At 36.2% G+C, this 24,632-nt stretch overlaps 1 protein-coding gene across 4 annotated transcripts in view; it reads right to left on the reverse strand.

Moving 5' to 3' along the window:
* ANKRD12 (ankyrin repeat domain 12) overlaps nt 1-24,632 on the reverse strand; it is a 109,917-nt gene that overhangs the window by 66,408 nt on the left and 18,877 nt on the right. For all 4 annotated transcript variants that reach the window (XM_060118423.1, XM_060118426.1, XM_060118424.1 and 1 more), the window contains exons 2-3: nt 18,932-19,069; nt 7,083-7,230 (exon numbers count right to left, since the gene is read on the reverse strand). In XM_060118423.1, coding sequence (XP_059974406.1) covers nt 7,083-7,230; nt 18,932-19,018 — 235 coding nt within the window. In that variant the 5' untranslated portion in view covers nt 19,019-19,069. The remainder of the gene's footprint in view (nt 1-7,082; nt 7,231-18,931; nt 19,070-24,632) is intronic.

Below are 24,632 nucleotides of genomic sequence, written 5' to 3' on the forward strand. Positions count from 1 at the left end.
TTGTTAGGTGTAAGGAAACAAAAGTGTTGGGAAAAAAACCAATTTAGAGAACAACTCCTAAACATAGTATTTGAAAAATTTAAAGATAAGCCTAAAAGTTTAGTGATGAGAAGGCTTACTCAATCAAAGGGGAAATCGTTAATAAAATAATATTTAGACCAATTCTAGAGCAAGTGGGTAAATGGACTGAATTACAAGCCTTTCAATAAACACTTATATTTCAAAATTTAACCCATTAAGTTAGCAACTAGAAGAATGCTATGAAGAATATTTGTCATTTCATTTAAAGATAAGCAAAAATTTTAAAAGGGCTCCATAGGTTGCAAAGCAAAGAAAAGGGGGCAACTAATAAGTTGCACCAAATCGAATTAAATGGATTATTGAAAGCAGATCATATTACTGTGACAGATGAAAGAATAGTGGATAAAATAAACTTTCAATTATATTCATTAATATAAGGAAGTAGTTTATCCAAACCTTCCTTTGGAAGTAATTAATCCATCCAGACTCCACACACCTTTTTGGCTTTTACTCAAATGAGTATGCTTATTTTGGGGGCGTTTGCATGTGTATTCTTATAAAGATTTAATTAAGGAGCTAGAAAGTTAAAAGCTTCCATATCCTGTCCTTTTACTCAACTACTTCTTCCTTCAGTGCTATACTGAGACTAGACCATAATGAGACTATTGTTATCTATGAGGTTTTTGTAAAACACTGAGTGCTAAGCAGAGCAATTCTCTCACCCTGATATGTTCTTTGCAGCAAGGTAAGACAAGCAATACCTATATTTTAAAAGCCATCTTTTTTGTTTTCAGTTGAAGTATAGTTGATTTACAATACTGTGTTGGTTTCAGGTGTACAGCAAAGTGATTCATTATATATATATATTTTTTTCAGATTTCCATTATAGGTTATTACAAGATACTGAATATAGTTCCTGTACTATAAAGTAAATCCTTGTTGTACAAGCCATCTTTTTAAGTTAATATTCTGTTCTGGATTGCAAGAGAGTAAGAAAAATATCAAGAATGATTTTAAGAGTGTGCACTGCGTTTGAAAATTTTTATAATAAAATATCAGGGAAAGGGACAGAGTAAATCTATAATAAATAATCACCACGAAGAGCACCAAAAGAGGACTATCCTTATTAAGCAAAGCACTAATTTTATCTGCTACTTTAACACAGTTACCAGAAAAATTACGTGTTTTCTTTTTTTTTGTTTGTTTTCTTTCTTTTTTTTTTTTAAAGTTTTCCTCTCCAAATTTGCTTGTGTCATTAAATAGGGTAAATCCTTTAATGGCATCCAAAGCCTCGGGAAAGTAGGCCTTCTATGGCTGGCTGGCAGATATTTAGTTCAAAACATTTGAACATACTCTACAACTGCGACCACGGACTTTGGGAACAGATCGTATTGTGTCTCTTTACATTTTCTCCTACCACATTTATTTACATATTACTTACATATGCCACAAGAAAAAAAATCAGTAAGGAAATAAATAATGTCTATTAAGAAGAAACAAATATTTTTTAAAAAGTAAAGAATGTTGTATTTTTTTTACTTATCTAAACATGCAAACTAAAATGAAGTACTATTGGTTTATCCCTATAGATACTTAGAGCTATCAAACCTAAAGAAAATCAAGTGCCATGATGTTATTTGAGATTAAAGAACATAAATATACTGCTGGAGCCTTTATAACTATGTATAACTATTTTGAAGAAACGTTATAGAAATGTTTTACCCTTTTAACCCTGTAAACGTACTCTTGGGAATGAATAATAAAGAAAAAATTCAGGGTATAATAAAAATACAATCTGCAAAGACACTCTATGGCATTACTCACAACAAAATAATTGCAAATTTAGTTTGGAGGCTAAGAAGAGATTCACTCACGTGTAGCCTCAAGATAATTGCTCAGTACTCTCAAGTTAAGGGATTGTCATGGCATCCTTTGGATGCCATTAGTCTAGGAAAGAAAATAAGTATGATTTTATGACGGATAGTGTAGGAAAAAAGTTCCCTTAGGTAGAAACATTAATAACTTAAAGATAATAGCAGTTATCAGTTATTAATTACTATGTCAAAAATTTTATATACAGTAACAGTATTATAAGGTGCCTACTCAGTATTCATTCTCCCCTTACTAGGAATCTCCAATTTTGATCAGGGTGACAATATGCCCAGCTCAAAAATATTCGACTTTTCAGGCTCCCCAGCAACTAGGGGAGCCTAACCAGTTGAGGTGCAGGCAAAAGTTTCTAGGGAGGTTGTTTCATGAGTAAAAAGGCAAAAGTCTCTCTGGGAGAAATATACCCGTCTTTGGTCCTTCCTCTCCTCTTTTCTGCCCAGGAAGGATATATCCTGTGACTATAAGGCAAAATGCTTAAGGACAAAGGCTACGTATGAGCTAAGGGTAGCAGAGCAGAAAGATGAAAAGAGCCCAGTCCTTGACGGTGTTACTGAACTGCTATACCAACTCTGGACTGCCTATGCCTGGTCTTACCGCATTAGATGAAAAAAATCTCTATCTATTTAAGTCAGTATTAGTTTTCTGTTTTAATTAATGTATCACAAACTGATTTTACATGATATGTCACTTACAGGTCACAATTTTCTGAAGTTGGTATTATATGCACTTTTATAGATGAGAAAATTGGGACTTACAAGGAACTCAACTAATTTGGCCAGGGCTAGTAGGTGGCTGAGCAAGGACTCAACAATAGTCTGTCAGACTCCAAAGCTTCTGATAATAAACACTATGCTATGATTTCCCTCTGTTATAATTACAATAACTTATCTGGTCAGGATTCTAGACTAGGAAAGATTAAAAGTAAAAGCTAAAAGTAGGTGATAAAGCAAGCTGATGCAGTAGCTGTAAGAAATAATTTGTCTTCTAGATAAGAAGTAGTTGCTTCCATAGGTTCAATGAGTCATTGTACAGATTGGCCTCAACATTTCATGGGACAAAAATTATAAGAATTCTCTAATAGGATAGGACAATGTGGGGTTGATACTGGAATGATACAAGTAGATATACTGGAGATTTGCTGAAATGAACAGTATTATGATACAGCTATAAGAACTCACTGGCATGACTTTGAATTATGCTGTAATTTTCCCCAAAACTTTATGTGAATTTCTTTTCTAGAAAGTGCTATCTTTTAAAAAAAATAAACATTAAATAATTGACAATTTGGAAAGTTTAAGACACACTAGGGTATCTCAAAATGAAGACTAGGAATGACTCAGCTGGTTGATGGCATTACTGCTGATTTTGAGGACCACTGAATCTTCCCTGGACAATATGAATGTCTTAAAAAAAATAACGACCGTGTTTTATAAAAATAATGTATGTTTATTATTTTAAAAATTCAAGGCATATAAAGAATACAAAGAAGAAAGTAACAAATCATCCCAAATCCTGGAAACAAAATGTTAACACCTCATGAGCATCATGCCAAGCATCCTTCTAAATGTATATAAAGACAGAGGAACTAGTAGAGAGAGAGAGAGAGAAAGAGAAATCAACTTACGTAAGAATGAGAAAATATCATTCATATGTGCTATATTTAAATAAAAATCTATAAGATTAACTTTAGTTTAATCCAACATAAAAAGAGAAGAAACTAAAGGAGTTGCTCTTCTCTATAAGAGATACCATATACTAAAATATAAACACACACATATATAAACATATAGGTAAAATTTTAAAGATTAAAAGTTTTAAAAATTAAAAACATATTTCAGTTTCAGACAATTTCAGTTAATCCCTTGCTATGAGAGATGTTGAGTTGTGTAGCACTCTTAGCATTTTCTCCTTATTCCCCACTCCCTATTCTTTTATTTTTCACCTAAGTCAGGGCTTATAATATTTACATTTTTGTTCAGGACCTTTAATAAACCCACTAGGTTTAGGGTTAGTTCTACAATGAAACAGTCTTTATATTTAAACAATCTTATCTTTCTGTATGTGTGTTAATGTATGTCCTGTGTGCATATGCATACAAATATAAAGAATATGACATAATGCAAACAGTACATATTATTTCATAACCTACATTTTTACTTTGTATACTATGAACATCTTTCCATACAGTTTATTCTTCTACAATGTTATTTTTAAGGGTAAAAGATCATATTTCTTCATTGGATTTACCATAATTTAACAAATCCTACATTTCTTGACAATCTTTTCCTGTTTTGTTTTTTCTATTATAAAGAAAGCTGAGGGCCTCCCTGGTGGCGCAAGTGGTTGAGAGTCCGCCTGCCGATGCAGGGGATGCGGGTTCGTGCCCCGGTCTGGGAGGATCCCATATGCCGCGGAGCGGCTGGGCCCGTGAGCCATGGCCGCTGAGCCTGCGCGTCCGGAGCCTGCGCGTCCGGAGCCTGTGCTCCGCAACGCGGGAGGCCACAACAGTGAGAGGCCCGCATACAGCAAAAAAAAAAAAAAAAAAAAAAAAAAAAAGAAAGCTGAGAGAAATATACTTGAAGATAATTTTTACTCTCATCAATAATTATTTATATAAAATAAATGACAAAAGAAAGAATAAGTCAAATGTTAACAAACTTTTAGTTTTTAACATATGCTGTTATATCTACCTTCAATAAGGTAGTTCCATAATTTAGACAAACTAAAGCAAGTTCCTATTTCAAACCAGTGACCAGTTTGTATCATTTAAGCCAACGACAGTTTTGTCAATCATTGTAAACTCTATTTCTTTGAGTACTATTAATACATTTCATATATTTCTTCACCAGCCGTAATTCTCTTGTTCTGAACTACTTGTTTGTATCTTTTGTCCATTCTCCCATTTCTGTATTTTTCTCTTCACATTTAAGAGAACTTTAATTACTAATTATAATAAGATAAGGGTTGTCATATATGTTATAAGTATTTCTCCCTTTTATAGTTTATTCTGTATAGTTTCAGCTAATGATTTAACATTTTAAAAAGATCAATGTCAAATATGGGGTTTGGTGCTATAATTATCTTTCATATGGAAAATATCAGTTAATGGTACTCTGGACTCTTTTTTAAAAATTATGAAAATAAGACGTTTTGCCTTGGGCCTGGGGAAATTCTTCTTAATGCTTTGGATGTGTGTGTATGTGTGTGCATGCAAAACTAAAACGTTCATCTGTTATTTACTAAAATTTATAAATTCAGCCTACCAAAAATATAGATATACATGTTTAAATCCATCAAAATCTCATTTAATGTTAGCCATGTAACCTTTTCAAAAAAAAAATAAAATAAAATAATAGTTTGTTTTATGAAACAGTCTTAGAGAGAGCTGCAATGTCCCACTAAATTCAAATAGTGGAAAGACTGTAGCAGGGGATAAGCATATAATCCAATCAATAAGATATGAATTAGACTATGTTTATTCAGTGCCTAAAGTTCATGTCTTCCTAAGTCTTTCTTTTATTTTACACTAAATAAAAGACAAATAACCCACTGGATCTAATAACAAAGGTTCTCACGGGAAGTGTATTATTTTGAAAACTTATTTCTAAGTCCCTTCTTCAAACTACTAGTAGGATTATCACTGTCACTGGAAAACAAAACCTGGTTAATGTAAGTACTTTAAAAATGACTAGCAAAAGGGTTTCTAAGGAGAAAGTATGAGACAAGTTAAATCTTGTATATTTGAAGGCACAGAAGCACCTTCTTCTCAGCTAAGTGACCTAGTAATACCTTGAGAACAATGCGTAAAAATAAGGAGAGTCAAGGGCTTCCCTGGTGGCGCAGTGGTTGAGTCCGCCTGCCAATGCAGGGGACACGGGTTTGTGCCCCGGTCCGGGAAGATACCACATGCCGTGGAGCGGCTGGGCCCGTGAGCCATGGCCGCTGAGCCTGCACATCTGGAGCCTGTGCTCTGCAACGGGAGAGGCCACAACAGTGAGAGGCCCGCGTACCGCAAAAATAAATAAATAAATAAATAAATAAAATAAAACAATAAGGAGCCTCAAGCTTCAAAAAAAAAAAATAAAATAAAGGAAAGAAAGATTCTGAACCTCTAGAAGACAGTGTAACTTAAAATGAACAAAGCACATAATTTCTTAATCACTCAAAAAAGCAATTTTCAAAGATTAAAAATGTCATAAGCGTTTAAGAAAAATTTTTAGTTCAAGCTAAGAGAAACAGCCAAATACACAAAAGGAAACCTACTTACTAACAGTGTATACTAAAATTAAGTATTTTCTAAAGATTAGCACAAGGAGTTTCAAAAGTCTAGGTTTTTGAAAAAAGTCTATTTTCACAGATTCTGGAGTCAAGATCATTCCCATACTGATGATTAAGATGGCTAGAAAGATAAAAGTAGGATATGATCTCTGTACATAAATTTAGCATGTAACACTGATTTTCTTTGAGTGAAACTAAAACATTCTTAAGAATAGTTCATTACCAATACTTCATTCAGGGGCTAAAACAGTTATGATAAACATATAACGAACATTCAAGTTTATATTAATTTCAAGAAACGATTAGTTCAGGGTTAAAATACAACCTAGTAATTTATTAGATAGTGGTAATAAGGTTTTAATCTATTATGAATAACTGGGATTTACTGATGTCAAGTACCATTCCTGATATAGGAAAAGTTTTTGAGGAAAAAAGTACTATGAACTGGGCTTAGGAAGCCTCAATATTTTTCTTCTTTTTTTTGAAAGGGACATATTTCTGATTCATTTCTGAATCTAAAATGCCTAAACTTTCTTTCTTTGGTGGGTTCAGCAATTTGTTCACAAAAACTCCACAGCTTTTTCTCAAATCTACCGTATCAATGCTCCATATTACTGAGTAAATTTTCTTCACTGAAATGCTCCCCAAGAAATTAAGTTCTTAAAGTAGGAAGAAATTTGTAATAAACTGAGACTAAGAAAAAAAGCTAATTGCTTTTATCTATGATAGAAATCAAATCTGGGTGAGGAATATATGAATTTCTGCCCCAATGATAAACCTGAAATTCTGAAATACAAATATTTCTCTCTAAAATGCAGTGAACGAGGAATGATAAAGAAAATCACAGTAAAAGAAGGATTATGATTTTACCAGAAAACAACAAAATTTCCTACCTGTGTCTGAATCTCGTTCTTCATTTCTTGATGGGCTGATGGTAAAAGGAAGTTTACGTTTCATGGACGATTTCTCTTTCATCTCCTTGCCCATATCACTCCGATCAATTTTTGGAGCTTTGCTATAGGATGCAATCTTGTCTTTACTCTATTAAAAAATTAAATATGAATAAACTTAAAACAATATTAGCTGAGCAATACAGTATTAAAAAATACTTTATATAAAGTAGAAAGAGTATTACTACAAACCATCGTTGTCTTCAATGTCCTTAAGGCCCACTTTCAACAATCATAATGTGTTTTCTAACTTATTTCATATTCCCTTTTACTTAGTAATAAAATTTAAAAATAACAATAAAACAAAATATCTTGAATATAATGGAACTCTATGTCTAAGAAAGACATCATCACCAGTAAACAAATATATAAATAAGAAAAAACAGTCTAGATTGAATTAAGCAGATTGTATTTTATTAATACCATGTGTCCACTCATTTAGATAAAGTATCCTACCCTTATGCCTACAGCAATTGCCAAGTTCACTCTTATGATCCAACATCTGAATTGGTACATACAGCACATCTAACTGGGTTATGACAACTCCTTTGGAAAAACATGCTAGATACTAAGAACTAAGCCACATCACCTAGCAGGTGAGCATAAAAACTATGATAATAAATGATAGATATCATAACCATAGAGATTTTCAGAAAAAAATGAGAAGTAGACTCAGACTGCAGAAGACACGAGCTTTCGACCCAAGCCAGAAAATAAAGGAAGGAAGAGTGGGAAGAAGGGGCATAAAAAAATACTCAATTTTTTAAAAAGTAGAATTTATCAATGAAAAGATGATTCAAAAAGAGCAATATAATAAAGCTTTTAGTGAGTCTAATCATGAAAATAAGAAGAGGGAAAAAAAAAACAGGAAAAAAAAAAGACTGGGATTGAGACCTAAAATACAATTCCAGAGGGGATATTAAAAAGTTACAAAAAAATACTGTATTCAGGGCTTCCATGGTGGCGCAGTGGTTGAGAGTCTGCCTACCGATGCAGGGGACACGGGTTCGTGCCCCGGTCCGGGAAGATCCCACATGCCGCAGAGCGGCTGGGCCCATGAGCCATGGTCGCTGAGCCTGCACGTCTGGAGCCTGTGCTCTGCAACGGGAGAGGCTACAACAGTGAGAGGCCCGCGTACCGCAAAAAAAAAAAAATATATACTGTATTCATTTTTATACAATTACAATTTTAAGGCCTGGAAAAATGGATTGTTTTCTTGGAAAACATGTGTTACTAAACACTGGCTCATGAAAGAAATAGAAAACCTGAATAGACCTATGATCACAGAAAACAATATATAGCCAAAGATTTTAAGTCTAAAAAAGGTACCTATTCCAGAAGATTTTACGAGAGGTTTTAAATTAAAAATTCAGGGAAAATATATTTCCCATTTCATATAAACAATACTACAACACAGAAATAAGATTAGAAGATAACCAATCCATTTTACAAGTGCGAAATAAAACTAATACCAAAGAAGGGTTCAAGATAGAAATTATACACTAAATTGCTTATGAAATAAATGAAACAATAAACTGTCCAATCAAACTCAGTGCCTTAGAAAGATAATATATCATAATCAAGCAGGATTCACCCAAACAATATAAGAATAGTTCATTATTAGAAAACCTCAAGACAATTCATTATATCAAAAGATTAAGGAAAAATCTTATTATGATGTTAATAGGTGACAATGACATGTAAATAGACCCTACATTCATTCTTGATAAACCTATTAGCAAATTAGGAAAAGAATGTGACTTCCTTATATCTTAACTGGTAAAGATTAGTGAAGAATAAAAGTATTTATTTCCCAGGTGTAAAGGAAAATCCTCTTGAGCTGTTTTTTTACTTCTGCTAATGAAATGGAGCTTCACAGGCATGCCTTTTGCTTATAAGGTTGTTTTAAAACGTCGATTTTATTATTATTCTGGTATAGTGAGGCCAACAGATCAAGAGAACGCTGCCACTGAAAAGAGAGTTTGTTACTCACAGCTCCCAAGAAGAGGGGGCATGCCGCACCATGAGGTGCCACCGGGGGAAGCACCTAGGAGGTTCAGGAAGCAGAGAGAGGGGAAGGAAATGTGAGTCAAAGCTTTTGTTGAGGTTTCCACAGGAAGAAAAAGGCAAGGCAGAGCAAGCAGGTTTAGGGTTGGCTAGTTTGCATAATTTCAGCAGACTCTAGGGTATAGGTGTTGTTTGTCTAGTTGTCTGGCACCTGGTTCTGGGGTGACTGTTATTAGGGCAGGGGGATAGTGGCCCAGAGTGTGAGAGCTGGATAGAGTTGGTGGTTGGGGATGGACTCTGGATTGGTTGGTTTGCATATGAAAGGTGTGGTCACACATAAGTTGTTTATTATCTCTGAGAACTGAGTAGCCCTGGGAAGAGCAGTCTCCCCAGGGTCACTGAGGTCCCAGATGTCAAAGAATCAGAAACAAAAAGGCATGATTAGTAAAATGGTTAGCCAACAAAGTTCTAGAGATTTGTCTTAGAATACAAATCTTTGTTATTAAAAAAAGAATCTAAGAAAAACATTAGGATGTCCCTTCTCCCTTGCACTTGTGTGAGTAAAGATACTGTTCTGTGCCATAAAACAAGAGAAACCAATTTAATATGTTAAATGAAAAATGTTCACAAGAATTTATCAATCATACTCTCCTGTGCAATATGGTGATTAGTGGGAATATTCATTCCTGCTACCAACTTATTCTGTTCTCTGTAAAATAAAATTGTCCTTAAAAGTGTTACTTGAACAAAGTGTTTTTGTGAGAATCTTAACAATAAAAATTATTTTCAGATAGGGGGAAAGTAACTTTCAAAAGAAATAGCTATTTCTGAGTGTCTTAAAATTTCTATATCATCAAATGGTATAAATACTCTTGTCAATTCAGGAGAGAATCGCTGGCACATTCTTCTTTCATATCCATGACATAATAAACCTAACAGGGCTTCCCTGGTGGCGCAGTGGTTGAGAGTCCGCCTGCCGATGCAGGGGACGCGGGTTCGTGCCCCGATCCTGGAGGATCCCACGTGCCGCGGAGCGGCTGGGCCCGCGAGCCATGGCCGCGGAGCCTGTGTGTCCGGAGCCTGTGCTCCGCAACGGGAGAGGCCACAGTAGTGAGAGGCCCGCGTACAGCAAAAAAATAAATAAATAAAAATAAATAAAAAAATAAAAATAAACCTAACGGAGTCAGACTTTTTTTATTTTACAATAGTTTTAAGTCTTTTTCATTTATATTAATGATTTTCTTTTAATAACCTACAACAGCTATCATACATAGCAATGAAAGTATTAATGGCAAGACAAGAATGATCTTCTATCACTGCTGATATTAAACAATGTGCTGGTAGCCTTTACCAACTCAAGAAGATAGGAAAAAAACGAGGTAAAAATCTACCTAGAAAAAAAGAAAAAAAACAAAAAACAAAAAAACGCTTGAAGTATATAAACCAAAAAAAATTTTTTTTCCAAAATGTTAATGGCTGTCTGTGGGTAATGGCATTACAGGTGTGCTGGAAGACAATTCTCTATAGCTCTCTTGCATTTCTGCACATCTTGCAAGCAGAAGCACTAAATCCCTTTATTCTATCTTTTCAAGGATATCTGTATAGAGAATAGCCTTGGAAGACAGAGAAAGTGTCTCCTTCTGAAGCAAAAGGTAGATCAGACCTGCTCACTGTTCAGTATAATAAATAATTTCTCCCTTTAGGGCAAAGGTCAGGTAGATTTATTGCCCATTAAAAAGATTTGGGATTCCTCTCCTATAATACAATCCATTGTATATGTAGCTGTCACCTGGCCTTCTTTGCATCCCTTTGTGAGAAACAGGGCTCAGAGAAAAGGCGCAAATGCTGATATATGGCTACTGCGATTGCTATGAGAAAAAACGCTTTCCTCTCTATCTGACCCAGGAGTCTCATGTCTTCTGCCATAATCTATGAAACTAATTAGCTTGCAAGTAGGGTAAAACCTCAGATGCTTCATCTCAGACAAGGCAATTTCTATTTTCTTTATTCTTATATACATTTTCTAATTCTTCTTTAATGAACATTATTACATCACTTGAATAATAAAAGAAATGTTCTCAGTTATCATGGGGATAGGAGATAATAAAGGTCTGAACTATATTGATGATGAAAAGGATAGGGCAGAGCTATTTAGAAAGGCAGACGATTAACATCCACTCTCTCACACTTTATGAATTTAACCCGGGTTTTAGCTTACCAGAAAAGGTTTGATGAAAGATTTTGTTTTGCAAATTATAGCTAATTTATAGCTAAAAATGTCAGAGGAAAAAATTTTAAACTAAAACCAATGGGGAAAAAATTCCACAGATTAGCAGTGAAAGGATAAAATATTTGAAGAATTTTGAGGAAACATTTTTTTTTTTTTTTTTTTTTGCGGTACGCAGGCCTCTTACTGCCGTGACCTCTCCCGCTGCGGAGCACAGGCTCCGGACACGCAGGCCCAGCGGCCGTGGCCCACGGGCCCAGCCGCTCCGCGGCATGCGGGACCCTCCCAGACCAGGGCACGAACCCGCGTCCCCTGCATCGGCAGACGGACTCACAAGCACTGCGCCACCAGGGAAGCCCGAGGAGACATTTTTGATGAACCCCTGACTATTGTAATATTTAACATGGTAATAAAAGCACTCTATATAAAAAGCATATTGCTATAGAATGGATTATTTAAAATTATGGTCTATTTAAATGCATTTAAAAATCAAACTTTGGTTCAGGTTATTTTTTAATTTAGAATCTTATAACGGCAATGTCTGTGTCATATTAAGCTGTAAATACGGTCTGTATTTACATAAGAGAACAGCTATATAATATTCATTTCTAAAAATTTTATGGAAGGAAAACCTCAGCAGAAGCTAGAGGCTGGTTTCAAGGCCAATCACTCACCAAGAAAAGACAATCCTAAAAATATGCTTTACAAATAAATAAGTGAATAAGATGGTCATGGCACCTTCTCTCCTCCCCTCTCTTCTAACTTTATTTTGTCCAAAGAAGCAGTAGTAACGTGGTCTATAAGCAAGAAATTTGGAATGGAAATTATGGCCCTTCTTCTCTTAAGGTGCAAATAAACAGTTCAAATATCTATTTAAAACTGAAGAAAATTACTTCTAACAACAGCTTTGGATGTCAAGCTGCTCGGAAATCCCGAAGCATGGCAGTAAGCACCACGCATACTGCCTCAGAAGGACTTTTGACCGTTACCCAAACAAATGTGTGATCTTGAAAAAAAACACTGAATGATTAAACTGAGACTGAGAACAGTTAAATATATCCCTTTAGGTAAGCCAACTATTAATAATTAAGGAATTTAATAGTTTGTGTTTATTCTTCCTATTTTATAAATCTAATGATTAATAAGTATTCTTAACTTACCTAAGCAAAATTTTTAATAGAAATACATTAGTAAAAAGTGTTTGCTTTTTGCTTGCCTCTATAGTTTTAAGAAATCACACTGTTATGAAGGCAATGGTCAGGACTACTGCATATTTAGTGGCAATCTTCAAAAAATAATATGAAGTACCTAGAAAAAATAATATGAAGTACCTAGAAGAATAAAAGCTTCAACAGCTTTAGCCTTATAAATTCAAATCCAAAAACTGACATCAAGTAGCTCACATGTAATTTCACAAATGCAACCTTCACTATATTTAAACATTTAGAAATAAAAGTTATAATTCTTTCCTCAAATCTCACATTGTACTCTGTCCCCACAACTCTACTGAGGTCACCTTTACCCAGGTCACTGTAAGGTATCGCTACTGACAATGGCCTGGTCTTTCCTATTAACTGTTGTGGCATTTGGCACACAGACCCCCTCGCCACTCTTCACCGTGTAACTACTGCTTCTCTCTCTGTCCTTGCTCCCCCTCTCCTGACTCCTAAAATATCTGAATTCCTCAGGGTATGCTCTCCTCCATTCTTGCCCCACTCTCTTTAGGTGACATCTCGATACCTATAGATCACTTTTCCACAAATCCTCATACATTTATTTCTAGTCTAGCTGTTCTGACCTCTAGACACATATCTAACTAATACTATCTAACTGATACTTCTATTGGATGCTCCGATGACCAACTAAATTCAACAAGTACAAACCAAACATTCTTCTTCATACAACCTGTCCCTTTTCCTGAGTGTCCTCTCAGGGAATAGTCCAATTAACTTCAGAGTGGACCCAGACAACTTTTTCTATACATACACAAGTTTCAGTAATTCAATATCTTTTAGATCTGCCACTTCTATCCCCACAGCCATCGCCCACACTGCCTTCTGCTTGGATTTTTAAATAATACTCTAACTGGTTTCTGCCATGGCCCTTCCCTTCTGGCTCACTGGCTACAGGATAAATTTCAAGATCTTTAGCAAGGAACACAAGGCCATAATGAACTGGTCCCTGTCTAATGCTTATCTCCTACCCTCCATCTTTCACAGGCTACATCCTAACTCTGTATGCAGTACTTTAACAGACTCTTGTCTTTTTTACATCTCCTGCTTAGTCTACTCTTTACTCTCATTTTCCTGCTAGTCACATACTTGAGAATCCAGATTAGGTATCTTTTCTACTGTGAGACCACCCCTGAACGCCCTAGAACTGACTGCTTCTCTCCTTTGCCCCATTATTGTACACTCAAATACTTTCATTAGTGTGAACAAAGTATGGTCCCTGAGACCATTTCAGGGGAAATACAAAGTCAGAAATATGCTCACAGTAACACTAAGATGTTAGTGTATCTTTCTCTCTCATTGTCTAAAGAATGTGTATTTGAGTCTTGAGATTACGTGACAAAAGATATCTGAACATCCGGATTGCAGAAGCAGATGAGAATCTGGCTATCTTTCTGTTAAGCCACACATTAAAGATATTTGCAAAACCAATGACACTCTTCTCACTGATACTGTCTTGGAATATACAGTTGTGTTTCATAAAAATATATTATTAACATGTAACAGTTATACTGTTTTTTAAACCAATTAATAAATTTAAATTTTTTCTCCGTTTTAATTTCTGATTGTGTAAATGTCAACAGACATACCCACATACAGAAAAGCCCTTTAGCCTCCTCAGTTATGCTAAAAAGTATCAAGGGGTCCTGAGAGCAAAACACTTCAGACACAGAGATAGAGCAATTACTTAAGAGTCTTCATAAAGATTTAGACCAAACCTTAACCTTTTTTTTTTTTTTGGCCGCACCATGCAGCATGAGGGATCTTAGTTCCCCAACCAGGGATTGTACACATGCCCCCTGTAGTAGAAGCGCAGAGTCTTAACCACTGGACCACCAGGGAAGTCCCACCAATCACTTTTATTTCAAGGGTCATAGGAGAGGCACACAACACAATAAGCATCCTATGTAAGGTTTGTTGAATAAAATGAATAAATTAGTGAACTCACGCTCCTTTGGCACATTAAAATATATTTGGGGAAACTTCTGTCTATAGTAGAACGAAGATACTGGCAACTTATCTCTCCAAGGAACAGCTACAAACCTGGACAAAATTGTTGAAAACCACCATTTCAAGGCTCTAGAAATTGAACAAAAACAACAAATTGAGAAGTATTTTCAACAAGAAAAACTGCTGAACTATGGATAAGAACAGTGATTGTCTTCGGCATTCTTGCCTGGGGTTGTTCTCATTTCCTGGCTAATGCTTAGTTTGCATGAAGTAGTTCCAGGGTGGGGCTGGCAATGAAAACCAGCATCTTTGCTGCCAGAGAGTCAACTTGAATTGACACAGAAGGCCAAAACCCCACCACCCAGTCACTCCGTTGATAAAAATAGCAAGCAGGGTAGGAAAGGAATGGAGTGAAAAAAACCCCCATAGTTCTATTAGCCTATGGCTGTGGTCCCACTGTGGGGGAGCAGCAGCCAGTAGACAAGCCAGAAATTTAACAAGGAGATTGCAGAAATCAGAGAGCCACGGGGGCACTAGATAAGACAGCCACTCATCCCTGGCACTCATTCCTGGCAGACAGGCTAAGTACGTGGAGAAGACCTTAGAAGGGCTAAGCTCTGCACAGACCCCTCACTGACAGGGAGACTGTGTACACACACCGGGGAGGTCTACAAGGGTCCAAGCTCTCTACACCATCCTTAATCAACGAGGAGCCTGCACACATGAGGGAACTCCTGGGTGAGCCCGACAGAAAGTAAATGCTAGGGCTTACCTGAAAAATGCCTGAACATTGAGCACACTCCCCAACACACATGTATATCTATCAGTGGAAGGTGGAAGCCTTACTGGCTCATGGTAAGGCTTACTGGCTCACATCTGAGCACAACGCCTGACCAACTGATGGTTGCTAACTAATCCACGTAGGTATGGGGCAACCCCTAGAAAGCAAGTCTAAACAAACAAACAAAACCCCCAAAAACCTAGACACCAGTGGTTGTGACAAAGTAACAAACACTGCAAAACCTGACATTTTACTAAAAGCAAACAAACAAAAAACTAGCAACAGTTACAACTCTTAGGTGGGAAATAATGAGAATCCAGAGCTGCTATAATATTATGACCTAAACTGTCCAGTTTTCAATAAAAATTATGGCAGCTGGGAAAGCAAGGAAAAAAGTATTCAAGGGAAACTTCTCTGAGTAGGCCAAGATAGGTTTGGCAAAGTCTATAAAGAGGAAGGAAGGGAGGGAGGGAGGAAGAAAACAATGTTTAAAGAATTAAAGTATGACAACAATGACTTAAACAGAGAATATGAATAAAGAACAATTACAAAGAAATACTGGATTTGAAAAGTAAAGTGACTGAAAATGTATTAGGTATGTTCAACAGCAGATGTGAGATGACAAAAACAAACCAAAAAAAATCAGTAAATTCAACACCCCAAATTTCATGAAAACCATTAATCTACAGATCCAATTAACTCAAAAAACCCCAGGTGGAATAACTGCAAAGGGATCCTAAACACATTACAGTCAAACAAAAGAGAAAAGAGCAACAACAAAAAAAATTCATCACAATTAACGGCTGACTTCTCATCAGAAACACTTAAAGCAAGAAAGAAGTGGGATGACAATCTACTAAAAGGAAAAGTCAAGTAAGAATTCTATATCCAACAAAATAAAGGCAAACAGTCATGAATGACCACATACTGTAGAATTCCATTTATATGAAATATCCAGAATAGGAAAATCTATAGAGACAGAAAGTAGATTTATTTGCTATCTAGGGCTGTGGGGTTTGGGGACAGAATGGGGAGTGACTGCTAATGGGTACATAGGGCTTCTTTTTCATGTGAAAATGTCCTAAAATTGACAGAGGTGGTGATTGCACAACTCTGTAAATATACTAAAAACTACTGAATTTTACATTTTAAATGAGTAAATTGTATGGTATGTGAATTATATCTCAAAAAACCTGTTTTTTAAAAATGGCAAAATCAAGATATTCTTAGATCAATGAACACTGAGAGAAATCACAGCTGAAGATCCGTCTTACAGTAAATACTAAGGAAAATTCTTATAGACTGTAAGGAAATGACACTAGACAGTAACCTGAATTCATAGGAAGAAATTAAAAGTGCCAAAATTGGTAAATTTGTAGGTAAAAACAAAGAACTGTAAAAATATATATTTCTCTTTAATTCTCTTATTTCTTTAAAAAATAAGACTATAAAATGATAATTGTGACATTCTGTTGTTGAGTTAATAACAAATGTAGATATAACCTATACTACACAGAGAACACAAAGGAAGGGAAGGTAATGGAGCTATACTGGAACAAAGTTGCTGTATTATACTGGATTTAAGTCAATATTAACCTGTAGTAATTAGCATGCACATTATAATCCCTAGATCAACATTTTAAGAATGTAATTTAAGAAACATAGTTTAAAAAAATCATAGAAATTTAAATAGTACACTGAAAAATAGTTTTTAAAAAAAGGCAGCAAAGACGGGAGAGGAAAAAAAGACCTGAAACATAAGAACAAAGAGCAAAATGGCAGATATAAACCTAACCTTATCAATAATTACATGAAATGTGAGTGGATTAAACACTGTAATCAAAAACAAAGACTGTCAGTGCAATCAGGCAAGAAAAGGAAATAAAAGTATTCATACTGGAAAAGAAGTTAAATTATGTCTATAAGCAGATGACATAATCCCATATGTAGAAAATCCTAAGGAATCGACAAACTTTTAGAATAAATGAATTCAGTAAGGTCACAGGATATAAGATCAGTATACAAAAATATTTGCATTTCTATATACCAGCAGTGAAAAATCCTAAATGAAATTATCTATAATGGCATCCGAAAGAATAAAATATTAATAATTTAACAATAAAAGTGCAAGATTTGTACACTGAAAACTACAAAGCATTGGTCAGGGAAATTGAAAATCTAAATAAATGGAGAGAGATTCTGTGGTGATGGACTGGAAGACACGTTAAGATGACATACTACTCAAAGTGATCTACTGATTCAATAAAATCCCTATAAAAATTTTAGCAGGCTTTTTTTTTTTGTGGAAACTGACAAGCTAATCCCAAAATTTATATGGAAATGCAAATGACCCTTAATAGCCAAAAGAATTTCTGAAAAGAACAAAGTTGAAAACTTACGTGTTCTGATTTTGAAAGCAGATTTGGGGTTGCTTGGACTTTGGGGTGGGAACAGGGACACACTGCAAATGGGCATAAGGATCTTTTAACAATGATGGAAATGGCCTAAACTGTATTGTGATGATGGTTGCACAACTCTATAAACTTACTAAAAATCCCTGAATTTTACACTAAGTGGGTGAATTTTATGGTATATAAATTACACCTCAATAAAGCTGTTCAAAAAAGGTTCTACATGAATGTTCAGACTCTTTATTCATATTAGCCAAAAACTGGAAACATTTCAGATGTCCTTCAACAAGAAAATGGCTTATAGGAAGAAAAGAACTTAAAAGAAAAAAAAGAAAAATCCAAAGAAAGAAAAATTCAAAGGTAATGTGTAAAACTAACTAGATAAAGCAGAGACTAGGGATAGTGAGACCACTTAGGAGACAACTACAGAAGTCTAAATAAAGGTTTTGAGGGTCTAAATTAAATAGTAATGAAAAAGGATAGATGTAAAAGGGCAGAATCATGGGTCATTGGCAATGACTAATAATAAACAACAAAAACGGTTAACATTTATTGAGCACTTACTATATACCAAGCATTGTATTGAGTATAACACTTAAGTCATTTCACTGTCACAATTCTATAAAGTACTGTTGTTCTCTTTTACAGAGAGATATACTGAATTTGGAAAAGTTATGTAAATTTATCCAAAGTTATAGACATGGAAAAGTGAACGGCTACTGTGTACGTGTGTTTCAGTACCAGGGGTCAGGGGGAAGAGATGACAAATGATTGTGAGGTCTTGGATCCCCAGCCTCATGATCATTTCTCAAGTAACTGTGTGATCTTGGTGATTTTGTTATTTTAGGGAATGAAAAACAATCTCACTCCCAGGATCTGGCATCCATACGGCTTTTTATTTTATGCGCAGTTACTAAAAAATACGAAATCATGGGAATTCCCTGGTGGTCTAGTGGTTAGGACTCTGAATGTTCACTGCCGAGGGCCAGGTTCAATCCCTGGTTGGGGAACTAAGATCCCACAGCCAATGGGTGTGGATAAAATAAAATAAAGTAAAATAAAATACAACAAAATAAATAAAAGTTATAATTAGAAAATTTTTTAATAAATAAATAAAAATACTAAATCAGGAGTCTTTTTCACAATTTCCAAAGAGTCAACAAATACTTAGCATAATCATATACCTTTCTTCCATATGGTTTTTCTACCATATTGCTGTCACTGTCAGAATTTTCACTCTGAACTGGTTTTGTGAACCCAGATTTGGGCATCTTATAGCTGTTCAACTAGCTTCTTCTTTTATCAGTCTTCTCATCCTGGATCTGCAAAGAATGGATATATAAGGGTTATTTGTATACGTATGCAATAAAACCTACTTAAAGTTTATGCACCACGATTAGTGCAATTTGGTTTCTTCCATGTCTCTATAAGATAATTCATTTTCTCAGAGAGGCTATCCTAGCCTAAAGTAAGTTTTCATTTAACAATTTGAGCTTCTAATTAAAGTTCTCTTGCTCAAGTCCATTCAGCTTGTCACTGAAAAGAGAACTACTTTTATATTTCTTCCCATCTTCTCTAGACTAGTATCTAACCTCCAGCTTTTTGGGTAACCAGCAGCAGTCCAAGTGGAGGCAAAGTGTTTGTCACCCCACCCAGCATGGCTCCAGTGGCAGGAGCTCCTAACAGATTCTCTGGTAGTTCTGCACTGGTCTGGAAATTATTTCTAAAGACTCAACCAAGAACTTGATAGGTGTGATCAGTAATTTTACAACGAATTCTATTTTAAGTTGAATTAAGCCCTTACTACTTAAAATCCCCAGAGTGGTTTATTTTCATTCACTGAACCCCCAGGTATTCAGTCACTTTATCAACCTATTCACTGATTTAATCCTTATCATACTATATTGTAATTATCACTTTACATATCATTTTCTTTCCAACTTGTTTAGTCTTCTGTCTCCTCCTCTACAAGCTGATTTAATAGGTCAAAGAGCCTCTTACAAGCTTTTTTTTTCTCTTAGAAGTTTTTGCTTGAGAGATCCAGAAAAAATTCCAAAATGTGGGTTTTACATATAAAAGGGGTAGCCATGAGGTTAGACCTGTGTTGCTGTCTGATGACCTATTAGTCACACATGGTTGTTGAAAGTTAAATTAATTAAAGTTGGTACCACACTACATAGTGCATCTGTGTAGTCTGCACTATTATTATCTACTCTATGACCACAGGAAGCTCTACTGCACAGCACTGGGCTAGACAGGCTGCTGGCCAACAGGAACAGGACCTGGGCCACAACAAGAAGCACAATGACTGACAAGCCTAATTTTAACTACTTCACACTATAAATTTCCTATAAATGGGTATCATAGATATAAGTAAGCTATATTCTAGGACCTATATGAATTATTAAAACTCAGACATCCTGAACAGAAAATTAGTAAAATCTATATTCTTCAAATTGTTCTACTGGTGCTTTAAAATCTGTTTGGTTTCAATAGAAACAAAACCAAAAAACCCTTAAATGAACTGAGTTAATTGATAAATTATTAAAACTAGTTTATATTAATCTGAATGTAGCCAAATTAGAGTATACCGCAACACAAAAAAAACCCTGCCACAGTTCAAATAAGTTCAAATCTTACATTTTATAGAGGAGGAAACAAACTTGAAGAAATAAAGGAAACATTTTGACACTACACAGAAGAGGCAAAGTTTCCCTTGGGGTCATTTAACTGTTTCTACTATTACCATATAAACGGAATCATTTAAACTTGGTACTGTCCTCAAAGCCGGCCCTATGCAAAGCTTACAGAGTTAGAGTTACAAGTCATATATAAAGAGAAAAATTCTGACTCAGAAGCAAAACCAAGGTGCATAATAACAACAGGCATTAACCTAGGCGAGACTGTGAAGATGAAGCAGTTATCTCCTTTTGTAGACCAGGCAAAACAAGTCACTGGTGAATGAAGAACTGTCATGAATATTTTTGGAGAAAATTAAACGTGGCAATAATATTATATTAATAGACTGTATGTTTAAAAAGCTTGTATTATTTTTCAATAACTGTACTTGGGGCTTCCCTGGTGGCACAGTGGTTTAGAATCCTCCTGCCAATGCAGGGGACACGGGTTTGAGCCCTGGTCCGGGAAGATCCCACATGCTGTGGAGCAGCTAAACCTGTGGGCCACAACTACTGAGCCTACGCTCTAGAGACCATGAGCCACAACTACTGAGCCTGCGTGCCTAGAGCCCGTGCTCCACAACAAGAGAACCCACTGCAGTGGGAAGCCTGTGCACCGCAAGAAAGAGTAGCCCTGGCTCGCCGCAACTAAAGAAAGCCTAGGTGCAGCAACAAAGACCCAACGCAGCCATAAATAAATAAATAAATAAAATTTTAAAAATAATAATAACTGTACTTGGAGAATTTTAGCACTAACGAAACTCACAACTGGATTTTTAAAATATTACTTCAGTCAACAAAGTACTTAATAAATAATTAGGTTCTGGGCCCAAGATATATACTGTAATCCTTCGAACAATCAACGCACAAAGAGATGATCAAAATCACACTGGGTAAATTAAACTTGAATATTTGAAAATGTACAAATAACCCAACAGAAGGCAGAAAAAGAAATACTGAGGAGGGCTTCCCTGGTGGTGCAGTGGTTGAGAGTCCGCCTGCCGATGCAGGGGACACGGGTTCGTGCCTTGGTCCGGGAAGATCCCACATGCCACGGAGCGGCTGGGCCCGTGAGCCATGGCTGCTGAGCTTGCGCGTCCGGAGCCTGTGCTCCACAACGGGAGAGGCCATAGTGGTGAGGGGCCCACGTACCGCAACAACAACAACAACAAAAAAACCTCTAGTGTATACCACATGTAAAGTAGATAGCTAAGGGGAAGCAGCTGCATAGCACAGGGAGATCAGCTCGGTGCTTTGTGTCCACCTAGAGGGGTGGGATAGGGAGGGTGGGAGGGAGGGAGACGCAAGAGGGAAGATATATGGGAACATATGTATATGTATAACTGATTCACTTTGTTATAAAGCAGAAACTAGCACACCATTGTAAAGCAATTATACTCCAATAAAGATGTAAAAAAAAGAACCAAGGTGTCTTTTTTTTTTTTAAATGTCGGTTCATTGGTTTGTTTATTTATTTATTTTTGGCTATGCTGGGTCTTCGTTTCTGTGTGAGGGCTTTCTCCAGTTGTGGCGAGCGGCGGCCACTCTTCATCGCGGTGCACGGGCCTCTCACTATCGTGGCCTCTCTTGTTGCGGAGCACAGGCTCCAGACGCGCAAGCTCAGTAGTTGTGGCTCATGGGCCTAGCTGCTCCGCGGCATGTGGGATCTTCCCAGACCAGGGCTTGAACCAGTGTACCCTGCATCGGCAGGCAGATTCTGAACCACTGCACCACCAGGGAAGCCCAAGGTGTCTTTTTAAACTCAGTCAAAATTACACCAAAAACTTACTAAATTTCTTTCACAGTGGGGAGTAATGGATGGGTGAATACTTCTGGTTGGTTAATATCATTATCTTAAACCATCTATATATTCAGTGTCGTCTTCCACTGTTCCTCCTTCCTACATGCATGCTACTCTCAAAAACACACTTAGAAATTTCACAGCTCTCTAATGGTCACAGAATCTGTACTTAATACCAGTTAACTCACATCATTTGATTATTAGTCAAAAAAATCAGACCCATAACGATGTAAACTTATCAAGCAAATAAACGTTAGTGGCCCCAGAAGTCCTCGATGATAAAAATTTTCCCACAGTGCTACACATTTAGTAGGCCTGAAACAGACTCAAGAAGCTGTACTTTCAATAAATAGCCCAGTGGTTTGTATCATTAGGAAAGCTTGAAAAACATTAAATGAGGGAGCTTTTTTTTTTTTTTTTTTTTTTTGCGGTATGCGGGCCTCTCACTGCTGTGGCCTCTCCCGTTGCGGAGCACAGGCTCCAGACACGCAGGCTCAGCGGCCATGGCTCACGGGCCCAGCCGCTCCGTGGCATAGTGGGATCTTCCCAGACCGGGGCACGAACCCGTGTCCCCTGCATCAGCAGGCGGACTCCCAACCACTGCGCCACCAGGGAAGCCCGAGGGAGCATTTTTAATGATATAAAAGATCTCAAAAGAATTTGCTTAGGCTAATTTAAAATAGGGGATTTCCCTACCATATTAAACACAATGTGCACGTATGTGGGTGTGTGGGGTACCATCTAATTTAAAAATAAGCACATTAGGCAGCCTGATAGTCTCATTAAAAACAAAAAACATTTTACTACCATTTCCTTTTTTCATAGGATAATTCTTTGGGAGACTATCTTAACTTACAATGAAATGGATTCTAAAGAGCATTCAAACACCGTTATCATATTTATTTAGTTTGTTCCTCTACTGACTGTTAGTTATGCCATAAACACTCCATAGCTTTCTTCTCTTAGATTTATCTGTTTCCATTTTTTATGGCAAGTTTATAGAGCAACTATTAGTTTCTTGTCACTGCCTATGAATTATAACATTTAATACTGGCTTCTCTGGAAGTCTATTTTCTCCTCTAATCTAGACAGAAAAACTTTTTCTTAGTTATTGCCTTCTGTATGTTTTTAAGTTTGAAATAGTCTCAACAGAAGCTTAGAAATTGTAGTTAATATCTGTCCCTCTTTTAGATAAGTAGAAAATAATTTAAGTTTTACCCAATTCTTTACATTTAAATACAACTTTAAACAGTATTTTCTAAACTGATTTTTAAAGCCTCCTTCCCTGAGACCTCTAGAAACTGCTTTTGATGCTGGGGCAAGGAGTAAACATACAACTGGAAGAAAACTACTGTATCCCAAATCTCTTGACCTGTGTAAGGCAGTGAAAAAGATCTCACCATCCATTTACCTTATCAAATTCTTCTTTCTAGTACAAAAACCAAATCGTTCTACAAGCAAATTCTCTTGGATTATACATGCATTTGCTTTAGCAAAAGAAGTCTGACCAATTCATTTCTGAGAAACAATGAACCATTCATTTTGGGGGGACACAATGCATGCATGCCCAATAAGTTCAGTTATTGGAAATCTGCCAAATACTACTGCTGATAAAATGTACATCACGACTCACAACATAAAGTTTAACCAAACAAGTATAACAAATTTAACAAAAAACAGCAGACTCAAACACAACTAACGCAAGATAAGAATGGTGATACACACAGATAAGCAACCTTCTTGAAAGCTGAGGTAACTGCAATGATGCCAAGTTTTGCTTGCAAGTCAGGCTTCTTAGTATAGTAACTAACTTGACTCTTCAGTAAACATTAACAAGTTGCTCTTTTTTATTTATGAATTGCCCGTTATTCTAAGGCTAATGATTTGGAGAAAATTTTTTCTTCTTAGCAGAGAGTACAAAATCACCCATAGGAAGAGGCCAAACTTTGTTAAGATACTTTGAAAAGCTACTCGAAATAAACCTTGGGACCATGTCTGTGGAGAAAAACTACCCAACATGTCAAAAGGAAGGAGGGTTAAGGGAAAAAAAGAAGAGAGAGAAGATTTGGTAGACTATAGGCAAGACAGGAATGAGAGAAAAAAACACCTCTAGTTGGCAGTACAGCTGGAGGAGAACTTTGGAGAACAGAAACAGGTAACAGAATTTAAGAAGCTATATGCTATGGTAAAAATCTATAGAAATGTTCCTCTAAGAATTAAAGAAAAGTCTGTATTTTGAGATCACTTCATAGCCTTTCAGCCTTCAGTGAGCACTAGACCCTCATGATCAATGCTTTAAACACTACTTTATTCTGTTTGCTCTAGTCACTCTATCTTCCAACTATAAGTCTGACTTGAAAATTTTTCATAGGGGGATCGCAATCCACTAAGTTTTTGTCTTTCGCT

This window comes from Mesoplodon densirostris, chromosome 15 (assembly GCF_025265405.1).
Source record: "Mesoplodon densirostris isolate mMesDen1 chromosome 15, mMesDen1 primary haplotype, whole genome shotgun sequence".
NCBI classification, from domain to species: Eukaryota; Metazoa; Chordata; class Mammalia; order Artiodactyla; family Ziphiidae; genus Mesoplodon; species Mesoplodon densirostris.